We start from the raw sequence: 23,037 nt of genomic DNA on the forward strand, positions 1-23,037 counted from the left end.
TAATTGTGCACTAAAATGTATTTACAAGAAACCTTTCCAAACACATTCCCACCTATACCTACCAGTAGAGCCCTGAGCAGCAGAAGTCCCTCAAGCTTGTTCCCACATTTCTCCTTCAAGGTGCAGATGTTTCTGATTGGTGAACTGGTTTTTCAGAAAGATTATAAATTTGGGTCTGCCATCAGACTTTAGACTTTAGACCCCCCCCCCCCCCCATCTCCCCCAAACACACACACACACACACACACACACACACACACACACACACACACACACACACACACACACACACGCAACACACACCCCTAGCCCCCTGCCCCCATTCTGCTTCCTCTAGAGGGCAGCATTACACCTTTGGTCTGCAAACTGCTGGAAATCTATCAGTAGAAGTAGCAGTAGTAGTATTACAGGTGGGAATAGTAGTAGATGAAGAAGAAGTAGGAAAAGGAAATGTGGTGGTTAGAGCACCTGTAACATTAACTTTCTGAGGGATTTTTGCAAAACGTCAAAACGGAGGCAAGCACAAGTAAATTTCAGTAACTGGATTTACAAAGAAGGACAAAGATGATGATACTGAGGCAGATGAGGAATCTACCAAACAATCTACCAAATAATCCACAGTAACATTAGCACTGACTCAGGTGTTGTTGCTAACATTAGCCTACACACCTGCTGAAGAACCAGCCTCACTTAGTGCTGGTGGTGGATTAAACTAAACTTCAAGCCAAAGTTGACACCTCATTGAAAAACAGGAACTCAGGACAGAACACCTGTGAACACCTGTGAACACCTGTGAACACCTGTTGGGTCTCTTCTGTCTGCTAAAAGGTAGGGTTTGATTTTTTTTAAAATTCTGTGTTTAATGTATGTATTGTAACTTTGTTGTTTTGTCTTTGTTATAACGAAAGTGCAGTTTGTTATGATTTTTATTTGTGTAACCACCTCCTGCTCTGGTTTGGTTGCTGCTGACTTCTATAGTTGCTATGCAGATAGCTGATGGTCTGCTTTGCCATTGTACTGTGCTGCTGTGTGGAATTATTGTATGAATTTGGTGTGAAAGTAGGTTGAAGTTGTTAGTGGGACTGTGGCAGAGCCTGTGTGAATTGGACACAACAGCTGTTGGCACAGAGCGTGTGTGAAAATGCATTTTAAGGCAGCTGTCTGTAAGTTTGTATGCCAGTGTTCCCTTGTGTTTAATGAGTATGCTGTGAAAAAGAGATGTTTTATTTCTGTGCAGTACATCCTCTAAACAGTAACTTTTACTACAGTTTACTGGCATAGTTTGCAATCGAAGACTGTCCCCCAGCACTGAGCACGCATTTAATAATCTGATGAGAAATTCATTGATTTTCACTTATTTATGGCTGATTTCTATGATAAAACACATGAATATATGATGGCAATGTTGAGGCAACTGTGGTGAATAATGAATTGATCATGTTTAGCAAAAATATGAATATATGACTGTCCTGAACTTCATACAGGAAAGTCTTTTACTTCTTTTGAAAACTTACCATCTCAGTTTTTCATGAAATAACAGCTGATAGACAGATGCAGTTATCCTGAAAAATAACAGCAGCAGGTGTGGGTGTTAAGATAAAGTAGAATCATTTCATGGTAGAAATGCAACAATACTTATTCCTGAGCCTAATCTCTCATTTCTGTGCCTTTTTTCTTTAGTCTGACAGACAAAAACACAACTTATTTTCAGCATGTTGAGAGTATGTTTAGGAGTCATTTTTACTTATTCATATTACAAACAAAGGCATGTGGAATAAAGTCAGTCACAACATCAGTCACGCAAGAAACAGAAATATACTACGCATGACAGGCAGGCCTTGACTGCCCCTGCCATGTTGACAACTGGAAGGTGTAACTGAAGAGTGAGTTTTGTGTGATTGATGTTTGAAGGTGTGGCAGGCGTACGAGGTAATCTTCTAAGGCTTTTCAGGCAGGCTTCATTTTTACTAACAACTTAATAAACTCCCAGTCAATTTATGTGCACAGTCGCTCACCTGACACAGGCTTTGACAGTGAAGCATTTGTAGGATTTGTGCTCTGTGGGGGGCAGTCAGCATCTGTCTGGGTCAGAGTTTGTGTCGGCAATATCATTAGAGTGCTCTTGTTGTATTAAGATTCATTTTTTTTATTCTTTGCCTGTTTTTTTTTTTTTGGGCTTGTGAGGGAAATGCAGACTTAGTGTAGTGTAATTCAGACAGCTGGGATTTTACAGCTGAGCAGACCAAACTCACTGTATGACCCTAAAACTCAAATTCTTGATATAAAAGCAAAACAGATTAATTAGATTGACTGGCCAAGTATAAATATCACTACTGGAACTTGGACGATTTCAACCAAACCATCCAAGAGAAACAGCAATATTTTAGTCTTTATGAGCTATTTCATAGCTCAACATATTTTGAATAGTTACCCTCTCTGCTGCTTCACGTGCATAACTTAACAATTTGACACGTACTGCAAGGGATTCTTGAGAGGGTGGGACAGGAGCTCTTCCAAATTGTTAAAAGTTAAAGTTAAAATCAGGGTTTTTTCCAAATAACCCAAAGGGTCACGATGTGATAAACGTGCAGCTCACATCAGCTTAAAACGAACTGTTGAGTTGTGCTGTAATGAAAACAGAAGCTATGCATAAATAAACCAAATGCAAGCGTCAAACAGCCTTGAAGATAGCTGACATTACACTGAAGCTACGCTGACTTCTTGTATGTTTGGACAGGATTCAGTGCCCACACCCCCTCCACCTATTCCAGCACTGAACAATGAGAGTGGAGAAACGTTCTTGTCATCAGCTTCCTGAAAATATTATGCTCTCTCTCCTCTTATTTCCGTTCGTAGCTCCCACTCCTCTTCACTATTCACCTCATCCAGAAGCCCCTGATAGCTTTAATTTCTGTTGCTTTACTTGGTATTTACGTAATTATTAAATGCTAGTGATTCATGGGTGCTGAAATTTAATCAAACCTTTAAAACAGTTATTTGTTGGTTTGATGAGGTGGCAGGTGCTACACTATTTGCTTTGTAGATCTGGTACTTGTCTTTGTTGTGGTTGTAATAGGCAGCTTCCTGTAAAAGGTGAATGGGGACACTTTGGTTGGTCCAGGATCTCGTGCACCACACAGAGAAATATGGCAGTGGCCTTCCACATTCCTCACCTTCAACAGCACTATTAAATCAGCTTCCAATTATTAAACAGGGGCTGTTGTTGACACACACAGACACATAAGTGTTTTATTTTGTGCACATAGAGAAATAGCCATAACAGCAGATAATATTCTGTCCTTGATCTTGAATAATAACTATCTTTTAAAGGAATAGTGCAACTCATTTGGAAAGTATGTTTCTTTGCTTGCTTGCTGAGTTAAATAACTGTATTGTAACTATGTACCTGGAGGCAGAATGCAGTTAGCTTAGCACAAAACTGGAAACAGGGGAAGCAACTAGCCTGGTTCTGTCCAGAGGTCACAAAAGCCACCTACCAACACTTCAAAATCTCATCAGTGATTATATCTATTTGTTTAAAGTGGTGAAAATGTGAAAGATTTAGTGGCATCCAGGTTTCCAGTGCGTGGTAGGGTACGCTGGCCCTTGGCACTAGAAGAGAAGTTATAAGTTCTGCTACATACTGCACAAAGAGCAAATAGTCCAAACAAAGGCAATCATGCAATGCTTCAGTGTGTTGAAAACAGTTTCTTTCTCACAGCACGTAGTACTGCTCTTTGTTTGGCCTAGGCCTCTGAGAGTTGAGAAGCTTTCCAGTGCACTGAGATCCAGTAGAGAAAGAGCAGGTTGCCTCCTCAAACAAGGCAGCACTGAAGAACTGAGGTGAGAGTCTGGTCCTGTGACTAGACTGCATGAGATGCCACATCCAGCCCCAAGCCTGCAACAGATCAGCAGAGGGCAGACAGGAAATGTGGACATAGAGAGAGGGTGAGAGTCCAGTCAGAAGCAGAGAGCGTGTGTGTGGGTACAGTTTGTGTGTTGGTAGAAAAGTGAAACTAGGGCCATGCACACACACACAACAGAAGATCTGCTGAGACAGTCTCAGAGTATTATTCTAAACTTTTGACGTTGATTGTTTCAGTGGTTTTGAACCCTCTGGTGTGACTTGGAGAGTGAGCGAGAGGGGTATAGAGAAAGAGAGAGAGAGAGGAGGGTGAAAATATGGTTCCAATCACTCACAAAGATGCTTTTGTTCTGTAGCTGGGGCCTCTCTCTCTCTCTCTATCTATCGCTCTCTCTCTCTCTATATATATATATATATATTCTATCTCTCTCTCCATCTCTCCCCTCTCTCTCTCAATCCCTCTTGCTCTCTCTCCCTCTCATTCCTTCTTGCTCTCTCTCTTGCTCTCTCTCTCTTGCTCTCTCTCTCTTGCTCTCTCTCTCTCTTGCTCTCTCTCTCTCTCTCTCAATCTCTCTTGCTCTCTCCCTCTCTTGCTCTCTCTCTCTCTCTTGCTCTCTCTTGCTCTCTCTCTCTCTCTCTCTCTCTGCCACACATGGAGTTGTGGACTTTCATCCACTTTCTTATCAGACATGGTTTCTCAAGGAACGATTCTGGGGAAGAAAACATATCTGTGAGACAAAGAGAGGTAACATTGGTGGAGGTTGTGCATTTCAGATGTTGCTTACACTGCAGTATCTCCTCAACTCAATGCAAGTTGTAACTTGGAGACCTTTTTAGAGAAATTTTAGATTTAGATTTTTATTTCAAAGTCCTCTGTCTCATGTTTGTTTGTGAAATGTACAGCATGTTCACCCAGAAACAACTGAGCCAGTGACTGCTGCTACTACAAAGCTTCTACTTCTTATTATTACTATTTGATGAATTAAAACATAAATAATAAGTAATAATAATAATAAATCTGTTAGTTGAGGAATAAAAAATGAACATGCAGATTTTAGTCATCCAGAAATATGCATATATAAGAATTCTCTGTAGCTACACAAATGTGACAGGTTTGTTTGAAACATCAGGAAAGGCAACAGAAAGAAAATGTACCAAAAAGTAAATAGAGAGATACCGAGAGAAAAACAAAGAAAAGAAAGGGAAAGAAAAAAAAGTTCAATTTACAAGTAAACCCAGGAAAACCTTTCTTTGCAAACCACAGGTAATGTGTAAGCAAAGGTGTTGTCAACTAAACACTGAAATAATGTGCCCTTTTGCTTTTTTTCTAGTATCTGTATAAATGTTTTCAAAAAAGTTTTTCCTCTTCTGTTGCTGCATCTTCTCCTTCCTCATACCGTTACGATCATTAGTGTAATAAGTTGATATGTACAGTGCGCCCTTAATAAATCAGGCCAAGCTGTGTGTTAGGGCTGTGCAAATGCTTGGGTGTTCACTTGGATGTAGCCTGAAATAGTTAAATTTATATGTAGACAGAAGAGAAACACAACACCTCAGCTCATTAGACTGAATAAACAGATCCACGTGCAGACATGTAGCAGGAGATACACAGTGTGTTGTGTTGTTTTGAGTGAGTCAGTATACTGTTTGGAGGAGCGCCCACTTCTTTAGCCACAGACATGTAGGGGAAGAAGGGAGAGGGAGGATGACAGAGTAAATGAATAGAGGAGAGATGGAGAAGGATGCAGCATTGCTCTCAGTACATTTATTTTGTGACTCATAGGGTCTGCCTGGACCTCAGTGCTCTCCATGCTTGCTGGGACTAGCAGCCTGCCACACCCACTCACACCCAATCACAGAGTCACACAAATGAATATTGATTTAGCAATGCAAATCTGTGCACTGGCACAGACAGACATGCATAGCTTTATGTACTAATCTTGCTCCAGATATGCGAAGAGGACTATATTTGTTTGATACACTCTCCTTTGGACATACAGTGGGTACGGAAAGTATTCAGACCCCTTTAAATTTTTCACTCTTTGTGTCATTGCAGCCATTTGCCAAAATCAAAAAAGTTCATTTTATTTCTCATTAATGTACACTCAGCACCCCATCTTGACAGAAGAAAACAGAAATGTAGAAATTTTTGCAAATTTATTAAAAAAGAAAAACTGAAATATCACATGGTCATAAGTATTCAGACCCTTTGCAGTGACACTCATATTTAACTCACATGCTGTCCATTTCTTCTGATCCTCCTTGAGATGGTTCTGCTCCTTCATTGGAGTCCAGCTGTGTTTAATTAAACTGATTGGACTTGATTAGGAAAGGCACACACCTGTCTATATAAGACCTTACAGCTCACAGTGCATGTCAGAGCAAATGAGAATCATGAGGTCGAAGGAACTGCCCAAGGAGCTCAGAGACAGAACTGTGGCAAGGCACAGATCTGGCCAAGGTTACAAAAGAATTTCTGCAGCACTCAAGGTTCCTAAGAGCACAGTGGCCTCCATAATCCTCAAATGGAAAAAGTTTGGGAGGACCAGAACTCTTCCTGGACCTGGCCGTCCAGCCAAACTGAGCAATCGTGGGAGAAGAGCCTTGGTGAGAGAGGTAAAGAAGAACCCAAAGATCACTGTGGCTGAGCTCCAGAGATGCAGTAGGGAGATGGGAGAAAGTTCCACAGAGTCAACTATCACTGCAGCCCTCCACCAGTCGGGGCTTTATGGCAGAGTGGCCCAACGGAAGCCTCTCCTCAGTGCAAGACACATGAAAGCCTGCACAGAGTTTGCGAAAAAACACATGAAAGACTCCCAGACTATGAGAAATAAGAGTCTCTGGTCTGATGAGACTAAGATTGAACTTTTTGGCGTTAATTCTAAGCGGTATGTGTGGAGAAAACCAGGCACTGCTCATCACCTGCCCAATACAATCCCTACAGTGAAACATGGTGGTGGGAGCATCATGTTGTGGGGGTGTTTTTCAGCTGCAGGGACAGGACGACTGGTTGCAATTGAAGGAAAGATGAATGCGGCCAAGTACAGAGATATCCTGGAAGAAAACCTCTTCCAGAGTGTTCAGGACCTCAGACTGGTTCACCTTTCAGCAGGACAATGACCCTAAGCACACAGCTAAAATAACAAAGCAGTGGCTTCGGAACAACTCTGTGACCGTTCTTGACTGGCCCAGCCAGAGCCCTGACCTAAACCCAATTGAGCATCTCTGGAGAGACCTGAAAATGGCTGTCCACCAGTGTTCACCATCCAACCTGACAGAACTGGAGAGGATCTGCAAGGAAGAATGGCAGAGGATCCCCAAATCCAGGTGTGAAAAACTTGTTGCATCATTCCCAAGAAGACTCATGGCTGTACTAGCTCAAAAGGGTGCTTCTACTCAATACTGAGCACAGGGTCTGAATACTTATGACCATGTGATATGTCAGTTTTTCTTTTTTTAATAAATTTGCAAAAATTTCTACATTTCTGTTTTTTTCTGTCAAGATGGGGTGCTGAGTGTACATTAATGAGAAATAAAATGAACTTTTTTGAATTTGTCAAATGGCTGCAATGACACAAAGAGTGAAAAATTTAAAGGGGTCTGAATACTTTCCGTACCCACTGTATGTAATGTCTGTTCTGTCCAGATGAGCATTATGAAATCCTGTGCGTTTAGAGCTTTAGACTCCAAACAGTACTGTGCCCCGCCAAAAATAACTTCTGTCTGTGTTGCTTTGCTCCCTGGCTCACCTTGTGCAAGTATATACTAAGTTTCTGCTTATTATTCATGGTGTGTGCATACTAGTCAGTGTGTGCATGTGTGTTGTGTGTCTGTAATAGGCTTAGGATGGGGTTCCTACCAAAACCAAATGTCACAGGGATTTAAGCGTCAAGAGTGAGTTTCCTCTCAGCTGAATAACGGAGAAGTTCACTAAAAGCACAAGATTAAACGAAGTTTCAACTTTCCAAAAAGCACCCAGCCAGTTTCCATTTTTTTCTCCCTGTGGCAACACATCCTGAATGAAGCGCTAAGATTTAAAGATGAGCTGTAGGGCATGTGCCAAACGTGCAAGGAAGAGAGACATAGGTAAAGAAGGAGAAGGATACATGACGAGGGCGAGTGAACAAAAAGTGCACAGAGGTGACAAAGAGTAGTTTTTGTCATATACAGCATCTGTTCTCTAAAGCTAATATGAGTTCAGCCACCTGCAGTCATGTTATCTCATACAGTACAGGTAGTTCTCTCAGTGCTCTCTGGCCCACCCTGTTGGTGAGACCATGTCAGTGGACCACAGTGATGTTTGTTGCTGGGTTTGTGTTTATGAGATGCTGCTTGTGTTGTCCGGTTTGTTTACTCCTCCTGGTGGCCACTCTATGTATCACAACACATGCTGACCTCTGAAGGCCTGCACAAATGACACAGGCTTTAGGAACAGGCAAGGAAAGGTTACTGTTCAACCAGCTGTTTAGCATTTAATCAGGGTTTCATGGCAGGTGGGTTGGACTAACAGCTTCACTGCAGTGTCACTATGGGAATAATTTGGAAAATGGTTGTCATTTGTAAGTAGTAAAAACTTGGGTAAAATGAATCATACACAGTTCTCTAGAGAACCAGTTTGTTGATTTTGAGCGATAAAATATTTTTTTCTGAGATGTATTTAGTTTTAAATATGTTTCAGATGAGCGTGAATTTCAAATTGACAATAGGTCCAGCACATTTCTTGAAGGATTTTATAATAGTGTTACCTGTACATTCTGACTCAACAGGATGGAAGGAGGAAATTTGCGCAAATGTACAAAAACATTCAGCCTTTCCATTGTTAACAGTAGTTGCAAGATTGGCTTACCTCAATTATAGTAGTTATAGTAGAGTGCATGAGGACAGCATTTATATAACAAACAGTCTGCCAGAGTCCACAGTAAAAACTGGAGAGCCTGTATAGTGTAGGGTATATAGTATCATGCAATTCAGAGAACCAACTCAAATTAGAGGTACAAAAATTAAATCAACATGTCTGGCACAGTCTCAGATTATCAGCTTTAAAGGTCTATTTGCTGAGTTGCATAGCTAGTCTATTGAATTTCATTACTGTATTACTGTATGGATGTTAATATTATCATATTAAGTATACATACAGTACACGCACATGTATACAGTATTATTACTTAGCTACACAGTTGGATGTAGTTAAACATTTTAATATTTAAGTAAAAGTGCTGTTCTATAACATAGAAGAAATTATTTCATTGTGAAGTGGTGAATACGTTTAGAGTGGTGGCAAGTTTTGGAGAACATGACTACAGGTGTATTTTTTCACTGTACTGTAGTTTTTGTGTATGACTGTATTTGATACCACTGAAGAAAAAGCAAGGACACAGTTAGGGACAGTGTAATAAGTATTTTATTGCATTTTATAATGCCATTGTCAATAATTAGTACAGATTACATGCAACTAGACCTACTGTACAGTTTTTTTTATTGTCTGCATGGACAGACACAAGAAGATTCAGGTTACAAATACACAGATATATGTGTGTGTTTTTATACAGCATGAAGGAAAGGGCAGTGACTGGCATTACATGGCTACCCGGGGTGGAGGGTCAGAGGGCTGGGCTCCACTGTCTGTCTAAAGCCACCACCCAGTCCCTGTTCCCGACTCTTCCTCGGGTCACACTTTCAAATAACAAGAAACAGAACAAAAACCAAAGGATAAAGGGAGGTAAACAGGTAAACTGAAACTAAGAAACAATACAGAGAGTCACTGCTGAAAATGTACACACATTCCTAAGGTTTAACCAGAGGAGCGCTGAAGTGGTAGTTCCATCAGATTCTGGCTGTCTACTTGATAATACCATCAGGCAAAGCTCCACTTTGACAGTCCCTTCCCCCTTACATGACACCTCAGAACTGTCCAATCACACATCAGGATTTGAGCTCCCTGCATCTTTAGAGGCAGTCAGTAGCCAGAAGGATGCAGGCTGGTCCTACAACACCATTACGTGGACATGTAAGAGATAACAGCTATCAGTAAAGGTGATCAGTGAAGTCGATGAGAGTTTTGGAAGTAGCTTGGTTTTTGTTTGGTTAAGGTTGTGGCATTGGTTTGGTTACAGTTTGGTTACAGTTCAGGAGTTTGGACTAAGCAATGTTTGCTTGCAATGCCTTTGGTAGTCAGACGATGAGCTGTATCTCTGAGAGCCATTCCACATTTGGTATTGAGACTATGCAAAAGGAGGAGTATCAAAAATGCAACAGTGTCAGGCTTTGATCTGCCTCTATGGGACTGCGAGATGAGGTTTGTGACTTGTCACAGCTAGCCAGGTGTGTGACTCAGTGACACCCCCATGATGCCTGCTGATGATTGACAGCTCTGCGGGTCACAGTTCAGCACTGGAATGACAGGGGTCAGGGGTCAGAGGGAGGGGTCAGAGGGAGCTGGGACACAGATTGGCACCTGAAAGGACCAACAGCAATACTTTCTTAGAGCTCCGCATTTTTTAAAGCAAGAGAGGGGCTACATATTCCTACATTTTTCCTCTTTCTCTTTTTCTTTTCGGAGGTTTTGGTCCTGTCTTTGAGAAAAAGTCCTTCTGAGGTATCAATACATAATGAAGTAACTTTTTAGTTTGTTTTCCATTTGTTTTTTTCTTTCCTTAAAAATGCATAAATGCAGTACAGAGACAAAAAAGTATCAAAATAGACCTAGCTAAGATAAATATACAAACAGGTGTTACCTAAACCACTGATCTAACTTTTATTCTTGTAACTTTTTAGAGATAATACACTTAAAAAATCAGCGTCCCAGACGTTTTATGAAGAACCGAAAAAACCGGAAACAAAACAAAAACAAAACTATTAAATCAAGATACCTGCAGCACTTAATATGATAAATACATATACTTCAGCATTAGCAGTACAGTATAGGAATCAGAGCTGAAAGCTTTACAATAGCTAAACAGGTGCAGAAAAAAAAACCAAAAAACAAACCCCTCAAGAAAGAAGAGAAAACTCAAAGGACAAAATGGGAAAGAATGCCCTGGAGAGATAAGCATTAATATACAAGAATACATCATGTTATGCCAAGCTGGAAAAAGAACAGAAGTGTTACATGGCGACCTGTGAACAATCTACATCTTTATAAAACAGCTTTGTTAACAGGTGTACCTTAAAGCACAAGTCAGAGATCATCTATTACTGTATGCAGCAGTTCCTCTTGGTTTGGATATTACTAGTAGTAGTGATGAGTTTCATTAAGTGTGTCAGTCCTCTCAGTGTCTCTGCAAATGTTTTAGTGAAGGGGGTGCTGCTGTGTGTGGGGGGTCTTTGGATATATGGATGGTAAGAGGCTGTGTTTGCACTAACCCATAGCCCTGCTTCTATGCTTCGTGTGTGTGTGTGCGTGTGTGTGTGTGTTATATTCTGCCCATCATTTCAACCAGCTCCCTTGAACACCACATTGCCATTAACTATGAGTTTGTCATTGAGTGCACACATGCAGTCAGAGCACATGGTTGAGAGGCGGTTCACATAGCTCACTGCTTATCGGATGCAGAAATAAGGTCAGTTTTACACAGCTGATAGAAAACTTTTCATATATTGTGAGCACTTCACAACACACTTGAGACGTAGAGAGTGCTTTAGATGTGGTTTAAGGAGAGGTAGTCATCTTAAATTCTATGGAAAAGTGAAACGTCTCTGTTTTTGGGCTCAAGCAGATGTGTTAGGGAGTCCAAATCACCAAATAGCTTTTTGTTGTCAGTCAAACAGTTAGTGTAACACGATTTTGGCATTTGTTGTCATCAAGGAAGAATGGAGAAAAAAATATTTACGAGTTCAGTCTCCCATTGGCTGTGTCAAACTGTTTTGAAAAGGAGGTAGTGTTATTTTTGGTTTTTCTCTCGTTTCAAGATGTCTGCCACTTTGTACTTTGTTAGAAATCAGTCTCTAATGTGACAGGACACTGTCCTGTTTCAACACAAAGTAATCAGAAAGGTTCTTTTGTTAAATAAGAAAAATGGTGGGAAGTGCAAGAGAGAGTTTGACCAAAAGTATGAAAGTATTAACCAAACTTTAACATGATGTCCCTTGGTTGTTTTCCACTTACATGGGTAGATGTTCATTTTTGTAGGTGTTCCCTCTGTTATTCGTACAGCAGATATGTGGAATTACTCTTCCCTGTCCAAAGTGTGACTTTTGTAATATTACAGCACATTTCCTCTTCCTGTAAATACTACATATAGATCAGGAGGGTGCGTTTGTTTCCTAGATTGAAAAAACAAATATACTTTTTGACGGCACTGGAAAAATATCTTGTAAAGCCAAATGTTGTCATTCTGTGTTTAACCTCTCTTTTTTCGCTGGCATCTCAGGTTGTAAAGGTACTTGTGTTCAAATGCCTCACGAGTGCCTCATTTTTAGGGCCAGTCCTGGGATTGTTACAGAACACAGTTTAACCTGAGCATGGGAGACACAGAGCTTCACGTTGAAGTGCTTTTTCTTCTCTCTTCTTTTTTTAGAGGAACTGTGCGAGGTTTGTTAATACTAGTTTTTGGCCTCATATGTGAGTCATTTGTAACCACTTATGTAAAAGCTTTGATGTCTCCAAATTCTAGTTTGCGTTAAACACTTTGGTTTTTGGAATGATCAGTACTGTAAATCATGTATAATTTTTAACAATAATTATGTGAATACAGTAATAAGGATTTTAACTCCTGGTTTGCTGTCTTTTGGCCAGTTCTTTAAGAAGGAAAAAAAAAAAAAAAAAAGAAATTCAAAAAGGGAAAAATAAACTACAGGGTTTTTGGTTTTCTACATATTTCTTTGGTTACCTGTAACAAAAATAAAATGGGAAAAGCAGATAATAGATTAAAATAAATTTTAAATTTGGCATGGCACTGTAGAGAAAAGTAATGCTTTTATGCTCACGGAAAGCAAACAAAAAAATAAATCTCAGGTGCTATTCCTTTAACACAAACTCACACAGTGAATTGCAGATAGCTTCTACACAGTAACTATTACAACCATAGAGCTTTGAATCGAAGCTGAGCAGAGTTGCCACATTTGGTGTCCCACAGAAAGTATTCCCCTTATTTCTTTTAACAATTTGGACACAGTTCCAGGCAGAACCTTTGTGGGATGAGGTATTCTCTGACTGCAATAATAATATATATATATTTTAAAGCATTACTGATATTTCTGAACTAAATACATAACCAAAAATAAGTGAATGAGAGAGAATTAAAAGAAAAGATTCAGCTGTTAAATAATCTGTCTGGATAATGGCAACTTTAAGTGCTAATTCCAAATTTCTTGCCTGCTACACTTGGGACAGAAAAGGAGGGGGGCAGGAGTCAGGGTCAGGTATCACAAGCTGGGACAATACTGCGCTTTCTGCATTTCTTTTTCATTTGCCAATACTCATTTGGAATGGTGTGAACAACCAGAGTAAATCAAACAAATTACAATACAAAAACAGAAACAGCATCCTTAGAAAAGGTACGTCAAAACAAAACGCCACCGTGGAAATATTGATCCTCAAAAATTAACAATGATAACATCAAATAAAAAAGAAAATGACAAAAGCTACCACACATTTTTTTTCTTGTTATATTCCATAATCAACAGTTTTCTTTTTTTAGTCACAATATTTCTATAGACGCTTCCTCCCTCATTTCTCTCTGCTTCACCTCTTTTTAAATGTTCTAGGCTCATCGCTCCATCCACTGATGGAACAGAGGAGAAGGCCAGCACCAAATAGTCCTATTCCTGCATCTTTTTGGGGAGATAGGAAAGAATGAAGGTGAGTAGGAAAATGTCTTCTCTTTTTTTATCACTTAGAAGCAAAGAGTTTAAAAGATGTCCGTCACTAAGTGTTTTGCTGGGGGCAGATGTCTGGGCAGGGACCAGGACCACGCTGCTTCTTTCAAGTCTGTGTCACTGTGGGCTCTCACACAGGCGTGGAGTCGTGAGCCTGCTCTGCAGAAGTATTGGAGCACTCTTAGAGAGAATCTTTGAAAACACTCCTCCTTCCTTCTTTCCTTCCCATCTGGAAGCCCAACAGTTTCATTTCAATCACATCAAAGAAAATGAAAAAGCAAGTGATTGACTCAAAGAGGGGTAAGAAGGAGAGGTATACTGCACAGCCCCTGGTGACTGCTCCAAATGTATATACACATGATTCTGTGTGTCTTTTTCTCTCTAACACACACACCTGTGTGTCTTCCCAACTGACGTAGAGATAAAACGGTTAGCCAGGCAGCTCGAGACAACAGTGAGGAGGGTGTATGCAGAGTGACAGGGCGAGAGGAGGAGAGTGTGTGTCCGTGTCTCTAAGGGGTCTCTACATAGAAGATGTTGTTACTGAGGAGGATGACAAAACATGGTCTGACAATTGAATGAGTGTGTGAGTGTCTATGTGAGTGTATGTATTAAGTGGTGTTACACCTCTGAGCCAAGTGTTGGAAAAGAAACACATGGAGGTAAAGCAGTGCTCCATAGTCTTGTTTTTGCGTCTGAAAGTAAAGGAGGTCATCTAACCCTGTTTGGAGGTTCTCAGTCATCCTTGCTTGCCTGCATTTTCTTAAAAACAAAAAGCATTCTCTTTTTATGTCTTCTCTCTTTTGTTGTAATTGTACTTAAGCCATCTTTTCTTCTTCACACTGATGAGAGGGCTAGGGGAGTAATCTGCTATGTCCCGTCCCTCTGGTCTGCTTTGGAACTGTCCTACTCCAGCTCCTCGGTGGGAAGATCCTCCTCCAGGTCGCGTTCGTCACTTGGCAATGGCAGGCTGTGTGTGACACCCGCCAGGAGGGATACTGGCCGACCGTCTTCCTCAACCTCAGTGGGCTCCTCCTTCACATGCACCGGGTGGCTGGAGGTAAGACCAAACAGGCATTAGCGGAGGCAGAGGCTTAAAGGCAGATGACAAGAGCTGACACTTTAAACCCCACAGTAATGTGATATTCTTCTTCTTTTCCTTTCAGCTGCTCCCTCTTCAGGGGTCGCCACAGCGAATCATCTGCCTCCATTTAACCCTATCCTCTGTATCCTCCTCACCCACACCAACTATCCTCATGTCCTACTTCACTACATCCAAGAACCTCCTCTTTGGTCTTCCTCTAGGCCTCCTTCCTGGCAGCTCTAACCTCAGCATCCTTTTACCAATGTATTCACTGTCCCTCCTCTGAACATGTCCAAACCATCTCAATCTGGCTTCCCTGGCTTTTTCTCCAAAACATCTAACATGAGCTGTCCCTCTGATGTCCTCATTCCTGATCCTATCCATCCTCATCACTCCCAGAGAGAACCTCAACATCTTCAGCTCTGCTACCTCCAGCTCTGCCTCCTGTCTTTGTCTCAGTGCCACTGTCTCTAAACCAGACAACATTGCTGGTCTCACCACTGTCTTGTCCACCTTTCCTTTCATTCTTGCTGACACTCTTTTGTCACACATCACACCTGACACTTTCCTCCACCCGTTCCAACCTGCTTGCTCACGTCTCTTCACTTCTTTTCCACACTCTCCGTTGCTCTGGACTGTTGACCCTAGGTACTTAAAATCCTCCACCTTCTTCACCTCTACTCCCTGTAACCTCACCGTTCTACTTGAGTCCCTCTCATTTACACACATGTACCCTGTTTTACTGCGGCTAAGCTTCATTCCTCTCCTTTCCAGAGCAAACCTCCACCTCTCTAGATTTTCCTCCACCTGCTCCCTGCTCTGACTACAGATGACAATGTCATCTGCAAACATCATGGTCCACGGAGATTCCTGTCTAAACCTCATCTGTCAGCCATCACCACAGCAAACAAGAAGGGGCTCAAAGCCGATCCTTGGTGCAGTCCCACCTCCACCTTGAACTCCTCTGTCACCCCTACAGCACACCTCACCACTGTCCTACAGCTCTCATACATGTCCTGCACCACTTGAACATACTTCTCTGCCACTCCAGACTTCTTCATACAAAACCACAGATCCTCTCTCGGCACCCTGTCATACGCTTTTTCCAAATCTACAAAGACACAATGCAGCTCCTTCTGGCCTTCTCTGTACTTCTCCATCAGCATTCTCAAAGCAAATATTGCATCTGTGGTTCTCTTTCTTGGCATGAAACCATACTGCTGCTCACAAATGCTCACTTCTGACCTCAGTCTGGCCTCCACTACTCTTTCCCATAACTTCATTGTGTGACTCATCAGTTTTATTCCTCTGTAGTTTCCACAACTCTGCATGTCTCCCTTGTTCTTAAAGATGGGCACCAGTACACTTCTCCTCCATTCCTCAGGCATCCTCTCACTCTCCAAGATCTTGTTAAGTAGCCCAGTCAAACACTCTACTGCCACCTCTCTTAAACACTTCCATACTTCCATTTTTCTATGATTTTGCAGATTGTCCAGTTTCCAATATAATTGACTCAGTTATAATGTAATAATGCCACTGTTAGTCTGATGCACTGACCTTTGTCAACCCATTAATTGTAAATATGCTCAGTCTATGTAGAGTAAATGCTGTTTTGTCTGCTTGCATCTCCATGTCCACGTCCGTGTGTTTCTGTATTTGCACCCATGTTTACCTGTACTGTTGAGGGCTGAGCGTTGGGCTGCAGCTGCCATTACTGTTGACCTGCTCCACAGTAGAGCTGACATCATCGTGACCCACATGAAGCATGTTGAGGCTGGCCGCAGACGGAGGGGTCACCAAGGGAGGGCTGTTCAGCAAAGACAAACTGCTCTCTGCCAGAGCTGCCTACACACACACACACACACACACATCCAGTACAGTCACTTTAAACAGGATGTAAAGGATGTTACATCAAAGTTTTTGTTTTTAAAATTGAAATATATCAAATTAAAGATGCTAATACTTACTAAACTACTATATTTACTTAACTTACTTAATTACTCTAATACCATTCTTGTGTGAACATTTTGGCTAGTCCTCACAACTTCAAATGCTTATTTGATGATTAAGATGTGGTTTTAGGACAGGGGTCTCCAACCCTGGTCCTCAAATGCTACTGTCCTGCAGGTTTTCCAACTAGCCATACCCTTCTAGTTTTCAATTGGCTGAACAAACCTAATCCTGATAATCAGCTGTGGCTAGGGCAGGGATATCTGGAACACAAGCAGGACAGTAGCCCTCGAAGACCAGGGTTGGAGATTCCTGCTTTAGGTTTAGGTTAGGGTTAGGGTCTAGGAAATGCATTATGTCCGAGTGTCCTTACAACCATAGTTGAGACATGACTGTGTGTGTGTGTGTAATGTAATAAATGTTTAAGCATGATCTATCCCCCACAACCAGATATGGTAAAGTATCCCACGCTACTCGACTTGGCTGTAATTAAACAATAATTTGAACTATAATTTGTTTGTAGGTTTAATTAACACACAACTAGACATAACTTAGATAATAATTAAAGGTTCACAGCAGCAAAGAATAGTGAGTTCTTCTGATGAGAGCTCTTCCACATGGAGCACATTAATCCACTAACTTGATAGTGAACTTGACAAGCCACTAGGGGGCACTTATATACAGTACTTTCCCTATTATTGCTTGTGCTTGTGCTTTAAGTCTCTGTCTTAAGTGTGTGTGAGGGTGTGCGTTCACACAAAAGTCTCAACAGGACTATTAAGTGAGGTGAAGCCACCACCTCAGCCTAAACACACACAAAGCTAAACAGCTTCTGCTGCTGCTCTAAACATTTATACCCAGCTGTCTGTAGGTGAGACAGGTTGGACACCGGCTGAGAGTCTCACCCCATCTCCCCTCTCACAAAAAAAAATAAAAAAAGACAAAAGGACGAGAATTCTCATGGCTCAGAGAGAGGTTTTCTGGGACAGATGATAATTTTATGCAGTAACCTTAATTGACAACTACTTGATGCTATAAATCATCTCAGTCACAAAATTGCATGTGTGTGCGTTCCACGTGTATTGTCTGCGTAAAAGTGAAGAGATGGGTCGAGTGTGTTTGTGTGTGTGGAGAGATGGGGGGCGGCGCATGTGTGACAAAGTGAGGTGGGAGGCGAGAGTGTGTGTTGGTGTGGGAGAAGTAGGGAGGAGTCGGTGTGAACGTCGTTAGGGAATCTGCTAATTATAAGAGGGAATTGATATTAGTGCCCTTGATTTCGATTGGCTCCTGGGTGTGTGAGAGAGAGTGGGGGAGAACAGGGCATTCCTTACCTGATAGCTGGCATTTAGGGACCCAAAGCCCAGGCCTGAAATCATGTTTTTCACCAGAGTAGGACTTCTACACATACAGAGAGAGAGGGAGGGGGAGAGAGAGAGAGAGAGAGAGAGAAGGGGGTGGAAGGCACAGCTTGAGTGCACATGTGATGATTAGATGTCACCTCAGCGAAAGCAGTCTGACAAATTTCACAAATATGTTTGTTACAAGTAGAAACATACACAAAGTGTAAACAGATGCTAAAACACACACATATATCTGGTGTGCAGGTGTATGTGTGTGTTTGCGTGTTTGCGTAATTATCTCTGGTTTCTCTGGCGGTTGGAGAGAACATCTGTTTACATACGCTAACAAGTTTTTTTTCCTCTTGCATTTCACACAGCTGCTTACTAATGGTGTCGACAAACAGGGAAAACAGACACGTACAGTGTGCACCTGATAAGCCAACAGCCTCCCTTTTTTTTATCTAATTGCCGAATTGGCCTCTTGATAATAATAGAGGGTCAATTTAGGCAATCATAGTGCCAGCACCTATAAGCTCACACTCACATCAACGTCAACTGTGCACCAAGAAACCAAATGTGAATATAACTCTGTGTGTGTGTGTGTGTGTGTGTGTGTGTGTGTGTGTGTGCACTCTCTCTTACCCGGTCATCTTTGGTGGTCTCCTCTTTTGGTATTCAACTTCATCCACAGTCCACACGGCCCCCTTCACGTTCTCAACACGAACAAAACACTTGTGCAGACTCAGGTTGTGGCGCACAGCATTCTGTGAAAAGGGAGTGAGAGGCAAAAGGAACAGAGAGCTTTATTATGTCTGAAGAGCAGTCAGCATGCCTTAGGTTTTTTATTTAATGTTAGATACATTTTGTTTTCTCTTTTATTTGGTTGCAATGTTTATCCTTGGAAATGTCTTTCAGCTCAAAAATGTTCAGGTGGACTAAACAGTCTGGCTTGTAGTGGAACCATTCGTATGATAGACCCTGTTTTAATGCATAAAATAATTTTAGAACAGATTATCAACTTTTCCTGTAAAATGAGACATTTGGTTATGCAATTTATATTCCCTCATCTCTCTAGCTAATTCAAGAAATCCTACCATGTCCATGACACCATGTCTAAAGTACATGGTATCAGGATATTCCATGAATACCACAGGATACTAATGAGAAAGTGTGTACTTACAAAGTAATTTAAAACCTGATGAAATTTTTTTTTGTTGTTAATTTATCTGGAATTGTTACCTAGTTGGATGTAAGAACACTCACTCACTGTGTAAACAATGCTTTCCAGCTTGGTGTTACTTTGAAAATAGTACGACCCAAGGATAATTCTTCTTTTTCTATCACTTTTTATCCACAAACACATACATGTATACTGTAGCTGTATGTACAGTGCTAATCCACAGCAGCAGATCTGCAGTAGCCTTGTTTTATCTCAGAATTTTTCTAATCAGTCATCATCAGCACATGCACAGAAACACACACACACACACACACACATCCACAAGCACTCAGACAGGCAAGCAGGCAGGCACACCGCTATCTCTGTCTCACCCCCCAGGGATAGGCCTCCCTTTTCATCTGCTATTTGTAGTTTGTTCATGCCCAATTTCATTACCAATTTTAATTCGTCTATAATTAAATCCTGCATATTCTCTCTGACACGCTGTTCTAAGCCGAGAGGGAGGGACAGGCCAGGCATGCATCACTCCTCTTCGTAATTACACACGCACATATACACACTCACACACACTCATACAAACACACACACGTAATTACACAAGCCATAATCAGCGGAGGAACCCTTTCTCCCCCACATCCCCTCAACCCCCGAGCTGTGATGCTAAGTTTTGTAAATGAGTCTGACCCCAATCTCCGCCCGCCACCCTGACAGTGCAAGCACACACACAGACACACACGCCAGACACCAGTGCTATTGTAGTGCTATTTGCATTCGTCTCCGTGATGAAAGCCTAATTTTCCCAGTTAAAACATTAGCAGTCATTTACAGTGGGTCACAGCACATGTGCCACTCATCTTCACTCCCTCTGGCTGAGAGGGGGGCAGAAACTGCAGGCAGAAATTTTGGAAGAAAGACTGAATTGTGTGTTATAAAAAAGAAAAAAAAAATCATAGGACAATTTCTTTCACAAGTGTGATGGAAGTGTCACTGTCTTTGTACTGTAAATATTTGCATACTGTGATCAGTCCAGTTATGTTTCGTCCTTCAGCCTATTACATGCTGGGATCCAGGACAACAGGCAAGCAGGTAAAATACTACATACAGAAATAATGTACAAGCACTTCATTTGCAATGATTGCAATAGCTTCATGTTAAACAGCCCTGGAAATAGCAATAAAACACTAAAATTACCCTATTACAAGTAAAAGTCCTGTGTTAAAAATATTAGTAGTACTTAAGTATTTAAGTATTAGCAAAATATAGTTAATGTATCAAAAGTAAAAGTACTCATAAGGCAGAAAAATTCCCCCCCTACATTTAATATTACTAATAAAATAAGTAACTATCATATTTTTGTATTTGTATTATTACCAATGCATTAATATCTAAGCAGCATGTGAAGCTGGTGAGTAGAGCGAATTGCAACTATTATACCCTCCACTGTATTGGAGTAAAATATTGATCTCTGAACTGTAGTAGAGAAGAATTATAAAGTAGCATAAACCTCACAAAAAGTAAAACTACAAAAATTGAATACAGAATTTTGTACATCATTACATTTTACCATTAAAAGTCAAACTGATGCGTCTTAAAGAGTATTAATTGCATTTTTAAATTGTTATTCAGTTTCATTCCTTCCTAATTTTCTTTATACGGAACCAATTACCTAAAAAAAGTGATTAACTAGCTGAAAAAATGAAAAGCAGAAGTAGTTTAAGTTAAGTTAAACAACATAAAACCTCTTTATTCAGGCCTCCAACTCCTGCAGCACCTTGAAATAACACTCCTCTCTCCTCCTCTCTCAATCAAACCTTTCTCTTGCGTCTCTTCCTTATTGTCTGTCCCTCAAGTTACATTGATCAACGATACAGCTGCTCTCCTCATGAAATATAATGGCTTATTAAAGGACATACATCTCTACGGCCCTATTTGACTCACCGAGCTGCTATATAAATACATAAGGCCATGCCGAGCTATATTTAAAGGTCTGCAAGGCCAAAGGCACAGGAAGCTGACACCAGGCATTAATAGTTAAAATTCATAAAAGTCAGATGAGGAGGTAAAGATATTCCTGGCTGCCCTGTCCACACCTGTCAGTCCATCCCTCCATCAGCAGCCCATCCCTCTTTCCCTGGTTTAAGGCTATTAGAAGAAGGCTGGGGTCTCTCCTCACCACCCCCCCTTCCCCTCTCTCCCTCCCTCGTTTGCTCATTCTCTCACTTTCCTTCTCTTTTCCATCTCCCTTGAGGAGCTGACACTCAAATTAGTGTGAGGTTTCTGTAGAAATGGGTCAGCACCTACAATGGAGGGATCAGGCCAGGTGTGTGTGTGTGAGAGAGAGACAGAGAGAGAGATAGTGAGAGACAGAGGTGAAGGCAGAGAATTCAATGTGTGTGATCATGAGCATTGTGTGTGCACCAGCTTCAGGTGTGTGTTTCTGTAATGAAGCTGTATGACGGCTGGATGTGGCCTGTACTGGGCTAAGTGGGGCTGACTCTCCATGTGCCATGCTGGAGGTGAGAGAATGGTTTAGGGCTGAGTGGGAAAGAGACAGTTGAAAGAATAAAGGGCAGAGTGAGAGAGAAGGAGAGAAAGAGCAGTCTCATGGAGGACAGAAGCAGCCAGTAACTGTCAAATCTGTCATATCTTTTTGGAGCTGAACAAAGTCACATTTAAAATCTGTGTGCAGGAGAGTATCTTACTGTCCTTGTATCATTCTAAGTGTTCGATTTAAGCCTTTAAAGTGACCCCATTTTTGAAAAAGGGACTCATTTTGGCCAATCTTCAATATTCAAGATTGATATTCAACTTCAAATAACACAGCAAAACCAAAAAAATCATCAGTTTGCACAGACAACAATTACATTGCAGCTATCAAGTTATTGATCTAGTCCACGTTGTACTTTTTGTTCGTATATTGTGTATGTATCGCAAATTATTCATCTGGAAACTAGTTTGTTAATTGGTCGTTCTTTTGTAGACCAATTTGTATTCTTTTGCTGAACACAGGATATTTACATTAAAATCAGTTCTGAGATCAGTGTCAGTGTTAAATTGTTAATGCCAAGGATTTCAGTTAAATAAAAATTTAGGTTCAGCTGGTATCATTTTTTTTTAATTTCAGCACTTGTATCAGTTGCTGAGCTGAAACAACTTTCTTTGAAGAGTGAGGTGCGAGGTAGGGTTTGTATATAGTGTGTCTTTACCTTCCATGTGGCTGTGTTTCTCCTGAAATAGGCAAACTTTCGTGTAAACCAGTTGTAGATCTCATTGAGAGTCAACTGTCTGTCTGGGGACTCCAGTATGGCCTGAGGACAGGAAGAGACAGGACAAAAGTTAGAGGAGAACACAGAGCCAAAACAGAAACAGTAAGACAGAGCTCACTGGAGATACTTACATGACGTATAAGGGAGGCGTAGGTAAAGGGAGGCCTGACATCAGCGTTCTTGTAGAACTCACAGTTCTGAGCCAACTCTGAAAAAAAAAACAACAAAATAATTTCAGATTAGGTACCATGAATGTATTTGTGAATTATGAATACATAGATAACATGTAAAATATGTTCCAAATGTAAATGATAATAAATGGACAATAATAAAAAATATATTGGGAAACTGTCTGAATGTAATCTTTAAATAAATCCATGTAAGAAAAAGAATGAAAACATTTAAATTGTGAATAGAAAAACTATTTTATTTTATTGTTTATCTTGATGCTTGCTATTATTCTATATGTGAAGTATGAAGCAAATTTTAATACAAAGATTTAGCAATGGCCACTCTTGCAAAGACAAGTTTTCTTT

General features: G+C 40.9%; 1 protein-coding gene and 1 long non-coding RNA gene across 3 annotated transcripts in view; one reads left to right on the forward strand and one right to left on the reverse strand.

Moving 5' to 3' along the window:
* The first annotated feature begins 415 nt into the window (after positions 1–415).
* On the forward strand, positions 416–14,884 carry LOC117152657 (uncharacterized). The gene is made up of 4 exons (XR_004463083.1): positions 416–828; positions 13,571–13,664; positions 14,597–14,741; positions 14,848–14,884. It is a non-coding gene; the product is annotated as an uncharacterized LOC117152657 (long non-coding RNA).
* Positions 9,249–23,037, reverse strand: part of foxp4 (forkhead box P4) — a 91,760-nt gene continuing 77,971 nt past the window's right edge. Inside the window, exons 12-17 of one of the 2 annotated variants that reach the window (XM_026307094.2) lie at positions 22,633–22,709; positions 22,442–22,543; positions 18,698–18,819; positions 18,047–18,113; positions 16,438–16,610; positions 9,249–14,735 (exon numbers count right to left, since the gene is read on the reverse strand). In XM_026307094.2, coding sequence (XP_026162879.1) covers positions 14,588–14,735; positions 16,438–16,610; positions 18,047–18,113; positions 18,698–18,819; positions 22,442–22,543; positions 22,633–22,709 — 689 coding nt within the window. In that variant the 3' untranslated portion in view covers positions 9,249–14,587. The remainder of the gene's footprint in view (positions 14,736–16,437; positions 16,611–18,046; positions 18,114–18,697; positions 18,820–22,441; positions 22,544–22,632; positions 22,710–23,037) is intronic. The other variant, XM_026307093.1, reaches the window with a different exon arrangement.

This window comes from Mastacembelus armatus, chromosome 5 (assembly GCF_900324485.2).
Source record: "Mastacembelus armatus chromosome 5, fMasArm1.2, whole genome shotgun sequence".
NCBI lineage: Eukaryota > Metazoa > Chordata > Actinopteri > Synbranchiformes > Mastacembelidae > Mastacembelus > Mastacembelus armatus.